The 16,346-nt window shown below is 53.1% G+C and overlaps 1 protein-coding gene and 1 long non-coding RNA gene across 2 annotated transcripts in view; one reads left to right on the top strand and one right to left on the bottom strand.

Annotated features, from left to right (window-relative positions):
- The window catches only part of SDK1 (sidekick cell adhesion molecule 1), a 526,124-nt gene that overhangs the window by 403,666 nt on the left and 106,112 nt on the right, over positions 1-16,346 (top strand). Inside the window, 3 exon segments of the mRNA XM_049639338.1 lie at positions 9,215-9,324; positions 10,968-11,118; positions 11,722-11,959. Coding sequence (XP_049495295.1) covers positions 9,215-9,324; positions 10,968-11,118; positions 11,722-11,959 — 499 coding nt within the window.
- On the bottom strand, positions 10,811-15,994 carry LOC125928601 (uncharacterized). The gene is made up of 3 exons (XR_007459721.1): positions 15,841-15,994; positions 12,322-12,490; positions 10,811-11,174 (listed from the first exon to the last, which is right to left on the bottom strand). It is a non-coding gene; the product is annotated as an uncharacterized LOC125928601 (long non-coding RNA).

Here is a 16,346-nt window from a genome sequence, read left to right as displayed (position 1 = left end):
GAGCCTGGAGCCTGTTTCCGATTCTGTGTCTCCCTCTCTCTCTGCCCCTCCCCCGTTCATGCTCTGTCTCTCTCTGTCCCCAAAATAAATAAAAAACGTTGAAAAAAAAAAAATTAAAAAAAAAAAAAAAAAAAAACAATGACGCGGTCACCTGCGTGATGTGCCAAGATGGGCTCCTCTTTGTTCCGGGACAACGTGTCTGGCTCAGCGTTGAGGCGCAGCCGTGCTAGGTGACTGTGACGTCACTTGCGGATATTTCAAAGTGTTTATTGTTTGCTTGGTTGTGCCTGATGACACCCTGACAATGACTTTTCTCCCTTATTTCTTGACCAGCCTGGGAAAGCCATACAAGATGAACGGCTTGAACCAGCCTTCTTGTTCATTAGTCTATTGGATCCTTTTAGGTCCTATTACGGGACTTTTAAAAATACCACAGAGCAGCACATATCATGGCATCAGTGACAGTGCAGGTAGGGACCTAGGGAAGTGTTTTATCGTGTCATTGTCCGGAAAGAGAGATCAACACGTATAGAAATCACAACTGTGAAACCAAATTAAGTTTTACAAGGGTAATATTTTTCTCTTCATCTTGAGGACCGCTCTAAACCTTTCGTCCTAATTCTCCTGTTGGATTTTTAGGTTCACCCGTGTCCCATTTTTTCAGGCACCAGGTTTTATATTTGTGTCATTCAGTCACCCGTTCATCCAGCAGACATTTATGAAGCACCTCCTGTTTTACAGGTTTCCGGTCTGGTGCCCAACGCCAAGTTACAAAGACCTCCAGAACCTCACAGCCCGGGGTGGGGGTGGGGGTGGGGGCATGGGCGGGACGGCGGGCATAAAATCTGGTTCATGCGGATGAGACCTGCTGTTAAGAGAGAGCCCGAAAGCAAATGGGGGCCTGGCCTGAACAGCCGAGGAGGGCTCCGCGGAGGCGAGGTTGGCGCTGGGCGCTGCAGGGTGAGAAGGGCGTTCTGAGCAGAGACAACAGCCGCGCAAAAGGCAGAGTTGGAAAATTACGTGGCACCTCTTGTTTTAAAATACAAACTTAGTTTTTATTCAGGTGTGGCAAGACCACCAGGTCAGGAGATGACTCACTGGAAAAACAGTCTTTATTGACCGTTCCCAGAGGAGGAGGCACGGGATGCCACACGGGGCCACAGGGGGAAGCCGCAGGGCCGGTCAGGAGGCCAGGGGAGGTGGCGCTTGGGCGAGAGCCTTACTCTGGTTTCCGTGGGAAGGAGCCGGGAGGTGGGAGGGCAGGTTGAGGCCTGGCCAGCTTGAGTAATGTGAGAGGCTCCGGGGCATAGGTCCCTGGCCCTGGGTGATGAGGGCAGGGGGACGGTGGCCCAGAGCTCGAGAGCCCCGTGGAGGAGGGGATACGGTGTGGGCTATGGACCGAAAACTGTGTCACAGGCGAGTTGTTTGCTCTCTCCAGGCCTCGGCTGCGTGCCTCCTGGGGCAGCCGCTCCAGGGTCCGCAGGGCCCCAGAGGTCAGGGGTCAGATGCAGAAACTGGAAGCGTGGCTGGTGCACCTGCAGGGGGTGGCTGCAGGGCGGGGGTGTGCCCAGGCACAGTGGGAGGGGGGAGGGCTTCGGGGGTTCGTGTGAACGGCCTGGTGAGTTTCTGCAGTGAAAGCATCATGGGAAACGGCACCTCCTGGTGTCCGAGCAGGGTGCCTCTGAGAGGACTTCCGGGGGAGAGTCATTTCCGTCCTCACTTTACAGGCAAGGCTGAGGTCCCCGCATCACAAAGCAGGCGGCAGGTAGCAGGCCGGTTCTCACACCCCCGTGCCTTTCGCGACCTTCCCCGTGCACGCCACTCGGAGAGTGGGGTCCCAAGTCCTCGCCGGCATTTCAGGATCTTGGGGAGTGGCACAGGGAGGTGTGGGTGTCCCGTTTGTCCGTGAGAGGGGTCATAACTGATGGGAGAGAAGGGACAGATGCAGAGGAGGCCACCTGCACGGGCTGGGGAGAGACTGTGGGGGGATGGCCCGGTCCCCAGGCTGTATACAACTGGCCCCCAGATCCCGGGCAGCCGAGCTCAGAACCCGGGCTCCAGAGCAGGGACTGTCCTGGGTGCACAGATGGCCTGCGGGAGAAGCCTCTTCACGGGAGGGGAAGGCTTCATGGGAAAACCGTCCCTAGAAGGCTCTTTCAGGTGGGGGCACATTTGGGGACTGTGTATAAAGTGGGGTAACCCTGGGGGGGCCCACGGGAGGCAACACAGGGAGGACTGGGTGGGACGAGGCACGGACGAGGAGCAGGAGCAGGCAGCAGCAGGGATGACCTTGGAGCTCCCCCGTGCGGAGTGCCCCGTCACGGCTGCAGCATTTGGGGGCCTGTACTTGAGGGACATACCCAGGTGCACTGCACAGGGTGACTGACGAGGAGCCAGCTCTTTGACCGAGAGGCAGGTCAGGGCCCTGCCAGATTGGTGGCTTTCCAACTGCCAGTCAGGGATGCGACTCCCCAGGCCAGTGAGCACGCAGACCCTGCGGCCAGCCGTCAGCAGCCCCGAACCTTTGGTCTTAAGGCAGGGAGGCTCTTACGAGCAAGCACATTCTGCTGTGTTCAGTTCGCTGACTTCACTACCTACCGGAGTAGTTCGAGCAACAGGTCAGGAGTTTCTACACCAGGTCCCGTCCCTGGAGTCAGGCAGCCGTGAGAGGCTGCAGGGCGGCCTGCCTGTGAGCACAGGCCAGGGTGGGAGGGAGCGGGACGGGGAGCTGGGGTGGGGGCAGAACAGGCGCTGTCGCAGGAGGGTCAGGTCTGAGGCACTAGCTCAGACGTGAGCAGAACTTAGAAACATCCACCCGGTAGTCAGTACAAAGGCAGGCCACACACGGGGGTCTGAGCCACCCGAGCAGGGACACCGAACGCTAGGAGGAGGGAGACCGACGCCGAGGGAGGCCAAGGAGGAGGGTGGGACACACCTGCAGGGACACTGCATTTGGGTGTCACTGGGGGCAAAGGAGGAACCAGAGAAGACAAAGCTGGAAAGTCGGGGGTGGGGCAGGAGAACCCAGTGTCCTTGAGGCCACACATGGTAGGAGACCCAGCGGTCATGTCACAGTCCTGCTTCTGCAGATGGAGGGAATGTTAAACAATACAAAAGAGTAAATAAGTAACCAGCGGGCACAGCTGTGAACAGGAGGGAGGACTGGGGATCCCGGCTCGGGCTGTTGCAAAGCCTGAACCCTCCTCGGTCAACTGCAGGTACGATGCCCCCCCCAAGGACTCATCAGGGTTCCAGACGGACGGACGGCCTAAGCCTCTTCCTGGTCGTGCGCGACTGGCCAGCAGAGCCATGCGGAGATGCCCCGTCTGTCCCGCGTCCTCACCGGGGCGCTTCATTTGGCTGGGGCGCGGGGGACGCCGCTCAGAACAAGAGGGGCCTTGGTAGCCGTGGAAGTTGCTGGACACGCAAGTTTTCCTGCTGACACCAGAGTTCCAGCCAGCAGGGTGCACTTGGCTTGGCAGAGTTCCCTGGAATGAATTCTTGAAGAGTCTTTTCCCTCTCTTAGCTGTGGGTGAAAGGAGAGTGCTCTCATGCCACCAAGCACACCCCCCCCCACCACCACCTCTCCCGGCACAGCCGCCCGTTTCTATGCGTCCTCTCCCTTTGCCGGTACGTTTCAGAGGATGAGGTTAATGACCGTCCTGGGAGCAGCCATTCCTCTGGCCTCCAGGGCCTCAGCGGGGTGTTGGGGGTCCTGCCCGGGCAGGCTGGCTTCCGCTCGACTTCTCAGAGGCCCCGCTGGCTGCAGGCTGTCCTAGGGCAGACGGCTCCCGTTCTGATGGAAAACCCGAGTTGGCGAGGGCGGTGGGCTCTGGGACCCCCAGGCATTAAATGAGCACCTGTGTCCCAAGGAGCCCAGCCCCCCAGCCAGACAGGGAGGCGGACGAGCCAGTGAGAGCCCTCCAGGAGGAACGTGGCTTTTGGAAGGACAGCAGTTCCTTAATGGATCCTAACGACCACCCCCTGATGAGTGGCGTTTGAAATGTGTGGCATTTCTGCTTTTGTATTAAGTATTGTAAAGTGCTATTTGTTAGCTTTAAAAGAAGGAGAAGAAGAAGAAGAAAACCGTCAAAATCCCAGCTTCCCCGTGGAGCTCTGATTTGTTTCATCTTTAAAGAACGCTGCCACACTGTATGTCCAGCACATCATTAGTGAACAGCTAGTTACTTCTAGAACACTCCGTCGTGATGGTTTTGAAATCTCACTAGAGAGCCGGAGGAGCCCAGCAAGTGTCAAAAGACTTCTGTTCCTCACGAGAAAGAATTCTGGTCGCTTCAGATCAAAATGTAAACCCTTTATTATAGAAATTTAAGCATTCCTCCTCCCCTGCTTCGGAGATCCGTAAGTAAAATTACATTTTCGGTAATAATTTGCTTTTGGAGCTCAGCGCAAGACAGCCTCATTTCAGTACTGATTTTGAAATCCTGCACATTTGTATATGAAGCCGACAGGTTGGGATGGCTCCTGGGGGTGACGCCCGGGGGGGCCAGTGAGGGGTGAGACCCTGAACCTGACTGGGGGTTCTCATGCAGACAAAAGGGAAAACAAACATGGCAAGTCACCTCAGTAAGGAGGCAGAGGGGCACTGCCTGTCCTTTTGGTGAAGCGCTGGACCAGGGGTTGGCAAACTTTTCCTGTGAAGGGCCCGATAGTTAATCCTTTAGGCCTTCGGGCAGACAGTCTCCGCTGTAGCTAAGCAGCTTTGCTCTGGCAGCATAGAAGCAGCCATTGGCAGGAAACAAACCACCGAGTGTGGTCATGTCCCAATAAAACTTTATTGACAAAAACGGGAGGAGGTGGGCCGGATTTGGCCCTCGGGCCGTAGCGGCCTGGTCCCTGTCCTGGGGTCTGGTTTCATGAGCTTGCCTACGGCCCGTCTGTCCTCAGGACCGTGATTGTGTTTGTCTTACTATTTATGATTTGGCTCAGGCTCTGTGAAGTTAGATGTTCTAAGTTAGAACTTACAGAAGATGGAAAGTTCCGCACCCAGAGGTTAGGGCTGCCGTGCTCTTGTAACCGGTTTTACTTCTAATTTCGCCATCTTGTGGCAACACGTGTGTCCTCGTTGGTGGAGTCCTTGTGCTTTGACTCTGGGATTCTCTGAACCAGTTTCATCACCTTGCTGGTTCCCTCACCAACAAGCAAAAGGAATCTCTGACCTGTACTGTGTATTCATAGGAGAGTCGTGTTTTTAAAAGGATATGACAGGCAGGAGGAACGCTGTATCTCAGGGACACAGAAGATGCCCTGAGAGGGCAGAATGAGTGGCGTGGGGGCAGGGGCGTTCCTGGATGCTTCCCAAAGCCCCGGACGCCCTGCAGCTTCTAGAGGGGCTCATGGGCTGCAAGGACAGGAGTGGGGAGGGGGCACACTTTCGAGGGTGGGAAGAGCCTTTGCAAGGTGCAGGTGTTTGCGACTAAGTGACGCCTCCGGGTAATGACAGACTGGCTTTGCAGGGAGAAGTGGCGGGCAGAGCCAAACGGAGCCACGTGGCGCCCACCTGGGCTCGCCGCTAATTTGGCACCCGTTCAAATCCAGGTTGTTTAAAAAGGAGACGGAGCATTCCATGGGAAGGCAGGGAACTGTGACCTTGGGTGTCCCCATCCATTCATCCTAGCCCTACAGCCGGAGGCTCCCCTCCGCAAAACAGAAGCCCTGCACTCGACCCACAGTGACCTTCTCGGAAGGCGTGTTAGGCATGGCTGGGAAGATGGCGGCAGGGCCTGGGAGCTCTCTCTGCACAGGCTGTCCTGTGCGGAGTGGCATTCTTTCCCAGGAACGCTAAGCGGGTGTCATCTTGCCGGCCCCTCACGTTTCCCAGCCGTGGGGCTAATGCAGCTGCGGGCCAGGGCCCCCGGGGGACCACGCCAGCCGGTTCCTGCCTTTGCAGCCTCCACGGATGCCTTGCAGTGTTTCTCCAGTAGCGTATAAGGAGGCCTTGCCAGTTCCTCTCCCGTCTTCTCAATCATGTGAGCGGAACAGGCTAGAAACCCAGGGCAGGCGACCCCTGCTGACCCCGCCGAGGCCGTGTGCTGAGCCCCGGCAACCACAGTGGCTGCATGGCCAAGGGCACGCTCCGAGCCCCCGGTGTCCATTCAGACCAGTGACGTCCACGGGGTCAGGGCAGTCACCGGGCCGGCAGATGAATGCTTTAGGCCAGTGAGGCAACCAGACAGATGGAATCCAAACACGCCAGACTTTGAGGCCAAAAGCCTGCCAACACCAAGCCCTGTCGTTTCGTAGCCCGGGGTATTTCTCTACACCAGGAGCTCAGACGAAGCAGCCATGGCTGGAGGGGTGGGGCTGGGGACACAGGGAGATAGGAGCAGGAAGGAGTGCCTTCGCAGAAGCACAGGGGCCCTCACGGTGGGGCCTGGGGATTTGGTCCATAAATGCACTTGCCGTGCGTGTCCCCCCTCCATGCGCACAGACACGTCAGGACAACAGTGCTCCGGGGCAGCACTCGTGCCCCAGTTCCTGGTGGTGGTGAGCAGGTGCCCACGGCCCACACCTGCCTCGGTCACTCGGTGCCCCAAGCACCGGCCGCCCTGCTCCCTAACACCCTCTGAGGCGTCTCTGTAGGGGCTCAAACAGGAGATAAAAGGTCTTGAACTGACTCTCCTAAAACCGAAGTCATCTCTTCCCTTTTTCCTTTCATCCTCCTTTCCTTTTTTTCCCCTAAACTTGTCTTACGAGAAACGGTACAAGTGCTGCGGTTCAGTCTCCCGAGGGTCCCTTTCACAGAGAGGAGCTCACCTGTCACCTCGGACTCAGAAACCACGACACCCTGCCGTGAGGCCCAGATCGAAGGGGGTCCCTGACACTCAGTACAATTCGGCTTAACTGTTAGCGTTTGACTCTGAGGCGCGCCTATATCTTGTTAACGTCTAGAACGGTGCTGAGCGGACAGTGTGGTCCCAGCCCTCCCGCCACCCCCGCCTCCCCTCCCTGCCGCTCCATGTGGTCCCCTCTACGTGGGGCAGAACCGCGGCAGACCCTCCGAGTCTGGGGCACAGCTGTGGTTTTCCTCCCGCCCTGTAGTTCATCTGCCAGCTCCCCTCCTTCACCCCCCACATTCGTGCAGGGAGGGTCTGCCCCGGGCTGGACGCCGGGCCACGGGCAGGGCTCCTGAGTGGACGTTGGTGCGCTCCCTGACACCACACGGCGGGGGCTCGCCTCCGTTTGCCCGGCAGCGTTGCACGGACCCAGGCCATGGTCAGTACTGGCCAGTCTTCCCCTTTGGGCCCCTTCCACATCAGGGGCACAGAGGAGGAGGCCGGTGGTGGCCCTGGGCCCTGGGGGCACTTAGTGCTGTCTGTTTCTGCAGCTCCTCCAACCCAGGTTACCCTAGACCCTCCCTTCTCCAACACAGGCGTTCCGTGCATCCTCGATCCGTCCTCAATGTACGTCTGCTGTCTCCCTCTTTCACCTCTGTGTCTCTGCGGGCTCCGGTGGGGGCCCCAGTGCTGATGACTGGGGGAGACTAGCCTCCACCGGTGCCAGGGTCCTGGAGGCTACCCACCTGTCCCCAGCTGTGCCGACTCCATCATCTTTTCCTGATTTCACTGCCCATTCGACTACCCTGCTGCTTTTCTGACTCCCGGGCCGTGCATCGACTCTGACCTCCGGATCTTTCTCCACCGCACGTTTTTGACCAGTCACCCCACGTTTTATTTTAACATTTTTTATTTTTTAAACGGAGTTGAAATTCACGTAACATAAAGTTAACCGTGTCAAAGTACACAGTTCACCCGTTGGTGCGTTCACGGTGTTGCTCAACACCCGGTCCCGGAACGTTCTCATCACCGCAAGAGGAAGTCCTGTACCCGTGAAGGAGTCACTCACCCTTCCCTCCTTGCGGCCCCTGGCACCCACCGATCTGCTTCCTGACTCTGGATTTACCTATTCTGGGAACTGCGTGAAATGCAGTCGTACAATATGTGGCCTTTGGGGTCTGGCTTCGTTCACTTACCATCACGTTTTCGAGGCACCCACCTTGTAGGTTGTAGGTTCCTTTCTACAGCTGCACAGTCCACGGTGTGGGCGCACTGTAGCTGTTGATCTGCGTCCACCCACGGGCCCCTGTGTGGCCTTCCCCTGTGGCCAGAGCTGCCGTGAACACGTGCACCCGTGTACCTGCTAGAGGACCAGCTTCCGGGCGTCCCCTTGGGAGCCGAACTGCTGGCCCATATGGTCGTCCTCTGTTTAACTTCTCGAGGAATGGCCAGACTCTTTCCGTGCTTTCAACATGGAGTGTTTAGAGCTTCGAGTCTGCATTTAGCTTTCTGGAGCAAGCGGGCCTCCCGGCACTGTGTCCGCTCAGGCTCCTCCTCGCCCTCCTGGACCGCCCTCCGGTTTTCCGAGATCTCGGGTTCTTGTGCCGTCCCCCAGCCCCCTGGCCACTTGCAAGCTTAACGAGCACATTTCTGCTCATTTGTGTCGTTTGACACCTTTATGAAGTGTTAAAAGCTCAGGGCCCTGGAATGACCCACCTCGGCAGGGCACGTTTGGCCTGAAACTCCCTCTGTGCTCCAGCCTTCCCTCCACGTGTGTCCGCTGGGTCCCCCAGAGCCACACAGCCTGCACAAGGCCGAGTGTGCCTGACACAGGGATGTGGAGTCAGGGCTCTCCTGGCTGGTGTGAGGTCATGATGTCTCTTGACTTGGCCTGCTGGTCTGGCTCCCAGGCAGCAGCCAGTCCTTCTCCGAGAAAGGTTCTTTGAAGAAGCACCAGTTCTTTGAAGAGTGTGTGTTTGGGACAGAAGTGGGCGGAGACTCTGTCCCCCCGGTCATCGTGTGGTGGAAATGGCTCTGGACCCTAAGTGAGGACACACGGCCACGTGGGGTCACGTGGGATCCTGGCCAGGCCTTCTCTCTGGGCCTGTCTCTGCATCCTCACCTGTTAAGCAGGAGGGAGGACGGGAGGGTGTGAGGTTCGTGACGTTTGTCCCCAGAGACTTCACCCTCAGGCCCCGCCCTCTGGGTCCTGACCCTGGCAGGACCTCGGACTTAGCAGGAGCCTTATCTCCAAGGCTTAGACCGAAGGTGTGTGCAAGATTCAACTAACCTGCCCGTGTGCGGGACACGGGGTGGGTCTGCCCAGCGCCACTCGCACCAGGCATTTGCACACTGTGTTAATGGCAGCATCCGCTTTGCGGCTCCTCCGTCCCTTCTCACGATCTTCTCTCCCACAGGTTGGAGCCATCGGAGAGGAGGAGGAGTGGGTCAGCCTCTACGAGGAGGAGAATGAGCCTGACGCCCAGACGCTGGAGATCCCAAACCTCACACCCTACACTCATTACAGGTGAGAACCTCGGGTGCTAGACCGCCACAGGAGGAGGGCTGGCAAGGCCAGCGGGTGGCTTCAGCCCGCAAGACCAAAACCCAGCTCTGTGTATGTAACCGAGGCATTTCTCAGCAGCGGTAACAGTCCATGTTACCTGAATTCATGTTACATGAATCCTCAAGAGGATTCCAAGAGAGGGTATATCCCCGAGGCCAGATTAGCAGCTCTCCTTCCTTCAACACCGGCTGCGATGGCTCACTCGTATGTTAGGCTTAATACCAAAAGCCCCAGGCAGCCCAGACGTGGGTCTTCACAAAGCCCAGTGACCCCTTGCGCCTGTCAACAGCCTGTGTGTAAACAAAGCATCTTCCACTGAACATCCTCTGCTTCCCGTTGCAACGCCCAGGAGCCGCGGGCCTCACTAATCAAGCACTTAACATGCCATTTAACCTTTTGCTTCTTGATCCTGAAACCTATCCAGGCAGTAAATCCTTGGCCTTAACAAAGGGTAGCGTGATCACAAGCCGTTAGAGATGTTATAACTTCCCGTAAGATCATTGACCAAGATGAAATTTCCAGTTATCACCAGATGTTGAGTTTGATAATGTCACTGTTCTGCCAGGACGGATACTTTTCATAAGATCAGGGAGTAAAAGACTAAGAATGACTAATTCAGAGAGTAAAAGGTGAAATTACATCTTTGTAAAGAACATTTTTTTTGAGTATAATACCGACATTACGTTTTTTTTTTCCCTAAATGCCTAATGAGAGATGCTGTTCAAGCTTCTGTTCGTTTGAACAGCCTCCCTCGGATTAGAGCAGATGAATCAAGGTACCACGCACTCGCTTTTTGAGAAATATTTTTCTCCGCACGTGAGCTGCAGGGCCTCCAGGCTTTCCGTGTGCAATTGATGTCAGTTGTACAATTGCTTCGAAGGCCAGAAACTGTGATTAGAGACCCCTGTCCGTGTCCTATTCCAGACTCTGTAATAGATGCGTGTTTGCTCAGGGTACATTTATTGGACAAAAGTTCACTCCAAGTAATCTACATACAAATAACAGAGAACTGAAAACATTAGCCCAACCAAGCTTTAAAGCACATCCGCCCCCACCCTCCTTTTATAGGTAAGGAAATGGAGACAAGTCTGATTTGCCTTGGGTCCCAATTGCCAATGGGGTTCGGGTCCTGGGGTGTGGATTCTGGGGCCAGTGCACCTCTCCTGAGCCGACAGAGAATGGGGTGTGGGCATCCGTTCTGGTGAAAAGACACCAGACTCTCGAGGCCACCATTGGTCGTGACATCCTGACACTCCAGTTCTGTCAACTGCTTCTTTGAGCCCCAACCCCCTGTCCTTACCCCAAACTCGAATCAGCCAGTGGCATCTGATGACACAGATTTCTGGCCATGAAACCCGTTCCATTACGCTGCACGCGGGAATGTAGCATCTCTGAGTTTCAATGAATTTACCATTCTTTGGAGGTTTTTGGGGAAAAGGACCAGATATGCAATTTGCATTTTTAATGAAACCAGGTGGAAAGAAGGTGCCCTTGAGCGGCAGCCTTGATGACACAGAGGGACACACGCCTGCACCTTCTGAGAACGTTGTGGGTTTTTTTGTTCTGTCCGTCTTTCCACATTGCCTTTTGCCATTTGCCTCTAGATTTCGAATGAGGCAGGTGAACATCGTCGGTGCCAGCCCCTTCAGCCAGTCCTCCCGGGTCATCCAGACCCTGCAGGCGCCCCCGGACGTGGCTCCGACCAGCATCACCGTGCGGACTGCTAGCGAGACCAGCCTGCGGCTCCGCTGGGTGGTGAGTTGGGGGGCCGGAAGTTGGCTGCAGGGACGGTCATCTCCAGTGTCCAGGACCTAGCGTGAAACCAGAGCTTAGTGATGCGTCGGCCACGGCTTTGTCCCAGTCACAGCTAACCTCTTGGCGAAACCAAAAAGTATTGCGTTTTCCCGTTGGGCTTGGGTCACAGACCAGCCCCGGAGACCCTGTTAGTTAATTAGCAGCAACACTCACTGGCTTCTCGGAACTGAGGAATATTCTCTGGGGGAGGGAAACCAGTGGTGCCATAAGCTGGACCTGTAAGTCCTTAAGCTGGGTCAACATGAAGCCAATACTCAATGTTTGTAAGGGAGCCAGCCTGATATTTATTCAGAACGTTTCCCCCACGAAATTAAGCCAAGATGTATTAAAAGAAATTACGTGCAGCCAAAGTTACTGATAGGGTTTCATTTAATTAACGGAAGAAAAGTTCTGGGGGGACAAAACGCGGTAAAGGTCCCAAGCGTGTTCCCCGCGGGAAATATTTTCCAAGGAATTGGCCTCGTAAGACAGGCCCAGGCTTGGCGGCCTTGACAGGTGGCAGTTCGGAGACGCCGGCTCACCCCGGGTGTCGTTCGTTTGCAGCCCCTGCCCGATTCCCAGTACAACGGGAACCCCGAGTCGGTGGGCTACAGGATTAAGTACTGGCGCCCCGACCTCCGGCCCCAGGCACTGGCACAGGTCATCAACGACCGGCTGGAGAGGGAGTTCACCATCGAGGGGCTGGAGGAGTGGACGGAGTACGAGCTCCAGATGCAGGCGTTCAACGCCATCGGCGCCGGGCCCTGGAGCGAGGCGGTGCGGGGCCGCACGCGCGAGTCAGGTGAGGTGGGGGGGCTCTTCCCGCCCCGGGGCTCAGCCCCCACCCGTGTCCCCGGTCATCGCGTCTCGTTGGCTCTGTCCCCACCTGTGTCTACGTCCACACTCTCCTAACCCAGTAATCAGGTCAACCGCGACCGTGACTTAAGTAGAACATCATTAGAGTGAATGCCACTAATCTGAAATTAATGACGGATTTTACCAGGGGCTGGATTCATGGTATTATTTGCGAAGTGAGGCACGGTTCTCGCCATCAGGGATAAGAAGCAAGAGTGTACAGAGTTCCTAAGGGAGATCTTTATAGCACAAGGCCCTCAGGACCTCCTCTTGACAAAGTAGTATGTGGGCGTGTTAAGATAGTCTCACCTGCACTGACAAAGAGCCCCTCGAAGGTTCAGTGGCTTTAACACAATAGAAGTCCACTTTTCAGCTGCCACCAAGTAGGACCGTTCCTGTTCAGGGGGTGGCTCTCTTCGAGGCGATTCAAGGACCCAGGCTCTGCTGTGCCGTAAGACTAATTGTCATCTGTGCCCAGCTACCAGAGGGAAAAGAAAGAGTGAAGAACGGGCACGCCTGACCCTTAGAATCTTTCCAGAAATGGTACGCACTTCTCTGCGCAGAGCCACCTGGCTCGGGGTTGCCGCCGGTTGCCAGGGAGGAAGGGAGAAGTGTCTGGGGTCAACAGGCAAAAATGTGGACTGCGGTCTGGTAAGGACCAGTGTGTTCCCTGAACCTTCTGGGCTTTGTGGGCTGACCTGTGGTTTTGGGGACCCTCGCTGGCCCAGTTTGAGATTATGGAGTCCCAAAAAAGGGCTACTGTCCTATTGAAAGGGTATGGTGATACAGACCAGCTCCTTCCACCTGGTCTGAAACGGCTAGGTTCTCTCCTGAACGGGTGGAAATGTATCGTTCCTCTTCCAAGAGGACCGACATTTAAAGAGGGGTTTGCCAGAACAGCCGGGGCTGCCTCAGATGCCTTCCTGGCTTTCTTTTCGGCTGTAGGTTTTATTACGTTAGCAATAAAAGATTGAGACTGTATGCTCAGCTTGTGGCTGTCTGATCACATGGATTTTTAAAAAGCTCTATTCACTGTCTGAGTCTTTGTGACAAAGAAGAGAACTTGAAACATTCTAAGGGACTGTTCTAACTCCAGTAACAGGCAGACCAAGAAAATACTAGAAAAAAAAAAAAAAATCGCGTCACCGTGACTAACTAGAAAATTGTGGACAAAGTATAATTAGGGGGGATTTTGAATTTATTGGTTGTCCTCATAAGAAAAACAGGGGAAATCCCCATGTGTCAGAGACACGAAGGGACGGAAACAGGTGGTGAGCTGGTGCCCCAGGGGCCTGGCACGGGGAGGGGACATCCATCCTGGGAGTTGCAGGACTCAGGACATGGTGCCCATCCAGGAAAAGGAGGTTCAACCGTGAGTCTCTGCAAGGCGGGGGGTTGGAAGCGAGACACTTGCCTACAGACAAGGCTCCTGAACACCGTACCATCTTTGAAAGAAGAGACTGAAAAGCTCTGCCCGAGGAAGTTTGTCCACCTCTACCTGTCTACCTGGACGCTGAATGGGAAGAAGCGAGGTAACTCTAGGCCCCATGCCCGACTCAGGTTGGGGCTCCGCCTTTACACTGTCCCGGAGACTTGTAGAAAAGAAATTAATGTAAAACTTGCTTCCAGACACCAAAATCACAAGCAACGAAAGAAAACTTTGACTTCATTAACATTAAAAGCTTTGTGCTTCAAAGACTACCATGAAGCGAGTTAAAAAAAGAAAACAGTCCCCCAATCGTAGAAGATATTTGCAGATCATACATTTGATAAGAGACTTATATCCGTGATGTACATATAAAAACTCTTACAACTCCAAACGAAAAGATGCCCCAATTAATAACTGTACAAAGGATCTGAATATCCATTGTTCCCAAGAAGACATACAAATGGTCAGTTAAGCACGCGAAAGGATGTTCAGTGTTATTCACTGCCAGGGAAATGAAGATGAAAACCGCAGTGAGTTGCTGGTGGCTAAAATAAAATCTAAAATCAAGATGGACAATCACAAGCGCTGTTATTAAAAAATAAGCACGGTTCAGAGACGGTACACTTAGTATGTCATCGGAAGGCCCTGAGGAACATCCTCAATGACCAGCTTCTTACCCCGGGGGGACAGTGATCCACTCCTCCTGAAACGTTACGTGTGATAACCCAATAAGCTATTTCACTGGCCTCAAAAACAGAACAAATTTTTTTTTTAGACAAAAAGTGAAAAAAGAAAAAGAAAGAAAGAAACGTGGTCCTGGGCCAGACTTTCTGGGCAACCAAAGAAGGAAACGTCTATGGAGAGATACTGTCACAGCCGAATTGTCCCAGATAAAAAACAACTTTTAAAAGATGAAAAAGATGAATTCACAATTTTTGCCAAACACACAAGGGAATACTCTGTCGTGTGTAATAATGAGATCCTTTTTAGTAAGGGAGGGAGGGAGGGAGGAACGAAGGAAGGAAGGAAGGAAGGAAAGGAGGGAGGAAAGGGAGGGAGGAGGGAGGAAAGGAAGGAGGGAGGGAGGGAGGGAACGAAGGAAGGGAGGGAGGAGGGAGGAAGGAAGGGAGGAAAGGAAGGGAAGGAGGGAAGGAAGGAAGGAAGGGAGGGAGGAGGGAGGAAAGGAAGGGAAGGAAAGAAGGAAGGAAGGGAAGGAGGGAGGGAAGGGAGGAAGGGAGGAGGGAGGAAAGTAAGGAGGGAGGAACGAAGGGAGGAAAGGAAGGCAGGAAGGAGGGAGGAAGGAAGGAAGGAAGGAAACAGGACCTGATTACTTTAAAGTACATACTAGTATGAAAGAGAATATGTAATAAGTATGTTTAAAATTATGGAAGGCTTACAGTTGCAAGATGAATAAAGTCTAAGCAATCTTATGTACAGCATAGTGATTATAGTTAATAATACTACTTTAAAGTTGCTAAGAGGTGCACCCGGGTGGCTCAGTTGTTTGAGCATCCAACTTTGGCTCAGGTTATGCCTAGCTTGTGGGTTCGAGCTCCGCACTAGGTGCTTGTTGCTGCCCGTGCAGAGCCTGCTTCAGATCCTCTGTCCCCCTCTCTTGTCCCTCCCCCACTTGCACACACACTCTCTCTCTCTCAAAAATAAACCAACATTAAAAAATTTTTGTAAAACAAAAAACAAAGTTGCTAAGAGAATACATCTTAAATGTTCTCACCACCAAAAAGGAACAATAGTTATTTGACCGAAGGAGGTATTAGCTAATGTTATGGTGGTAATCTCTCTGCAATAAATATCACAAATTGACATGTTGCACCCATTAGTCTTATGCAATGTTGTATATCAGTTATATCTCAATAAAGGTGGAATAAATATTAAAGTCTTAAACTGTGAAAAGAAAGCATTAAAACTTTAAAGATAAAATGCCATTTTTAAAGCACTTTTTAAGAAAAAAAAAAGGACACAGCCACTGAAAATGAAACACTACAATTGAGGTGAAAAGCAGTTTAGACACTGCTAAAGAGAGAATTCTCAAACCGAAAGCTAGATATGAGTAATCTATAACTGTAACTCTAACGAGTAAATAAAATACAGCACAGAGACACAGAGGTTGAAAACATGATAGGTTAAAAGGCATAAGGAATAAAATGAGTGTCTGACATATATCTAATATGACTCAGAGGGGAAGGAGGGAGGAGAAGAGAGTGAGGAAATATGTGGAGATAACGGCTGAGAAGGTTCAGAACTGATATTTTATCAGACTGAAGAAATATGCATCCTGAGCAGAATAAAATATGTCCACACCAAAATGCATTATGCTGCAAGTGTAAAGCCTGAAAGCCAAAGGGAAAATCTTAAAAATGTTTGGAGTGAAGGCATCTTACCTGCAGAAGGCAAGACGATTTGAAGCCGACTTCTCAAGGACAGTGGAGGCCAGAAGGCAGTGGAATCATGGAATAATAACAATCCTGAAGGAGCTAAGAGAAAGTAACTTAACCTCAAGTTTTACCCTCAGCTAAATTACTTTTCAAGGATTCTGTTCAGAAAAGTACAAATGATACGTGAAGATGAATGAAATGTAATAAAAATGGAAAATAATATTGTTTTGTTACATTTCCAAAGAACACTCTCAAAAAAACAAAGTGAACCAACGTCAAAATTGCTGAAGTGAGACTATATTTTTGTAAAACTCTGTTCAGCTGCTGCAAAGCTACCTTCTCGATAGTGAGGAGAATGCTGAGGCTGTCAGCATCTGCGTAAACTCACTCCAGATGTTTTCCTCTCGCTCTGTCCTCTTCAGACCATCTGTGTCACCTCCTACCCGGTAACTCTGAGTAGACTTTCTTGAGCGATGTTGTTTATTTTTGTAGGGATTTCTATGTTTCAGGTA

Source organism: Panthera uncia, chromosome E3, assembly GCF_023721935.1.
Source record: "Panthera uncia isolate 11264 chromosome E3, Puncia_PCG_1.0, whole genome shotgun sequence".
In the NCBI taxonomy this organism is placed as follows: domain Eukaryota; kingdom Metazoa; phylum Chordata; class Mammalia; order Carnivora; family Felidae; genus Panthera; species Panthera uncia.
Note: the sequence above shows the minus strand (reverse complement) of the source record. Positions and strands in the feature narration are given on the sequence as shown.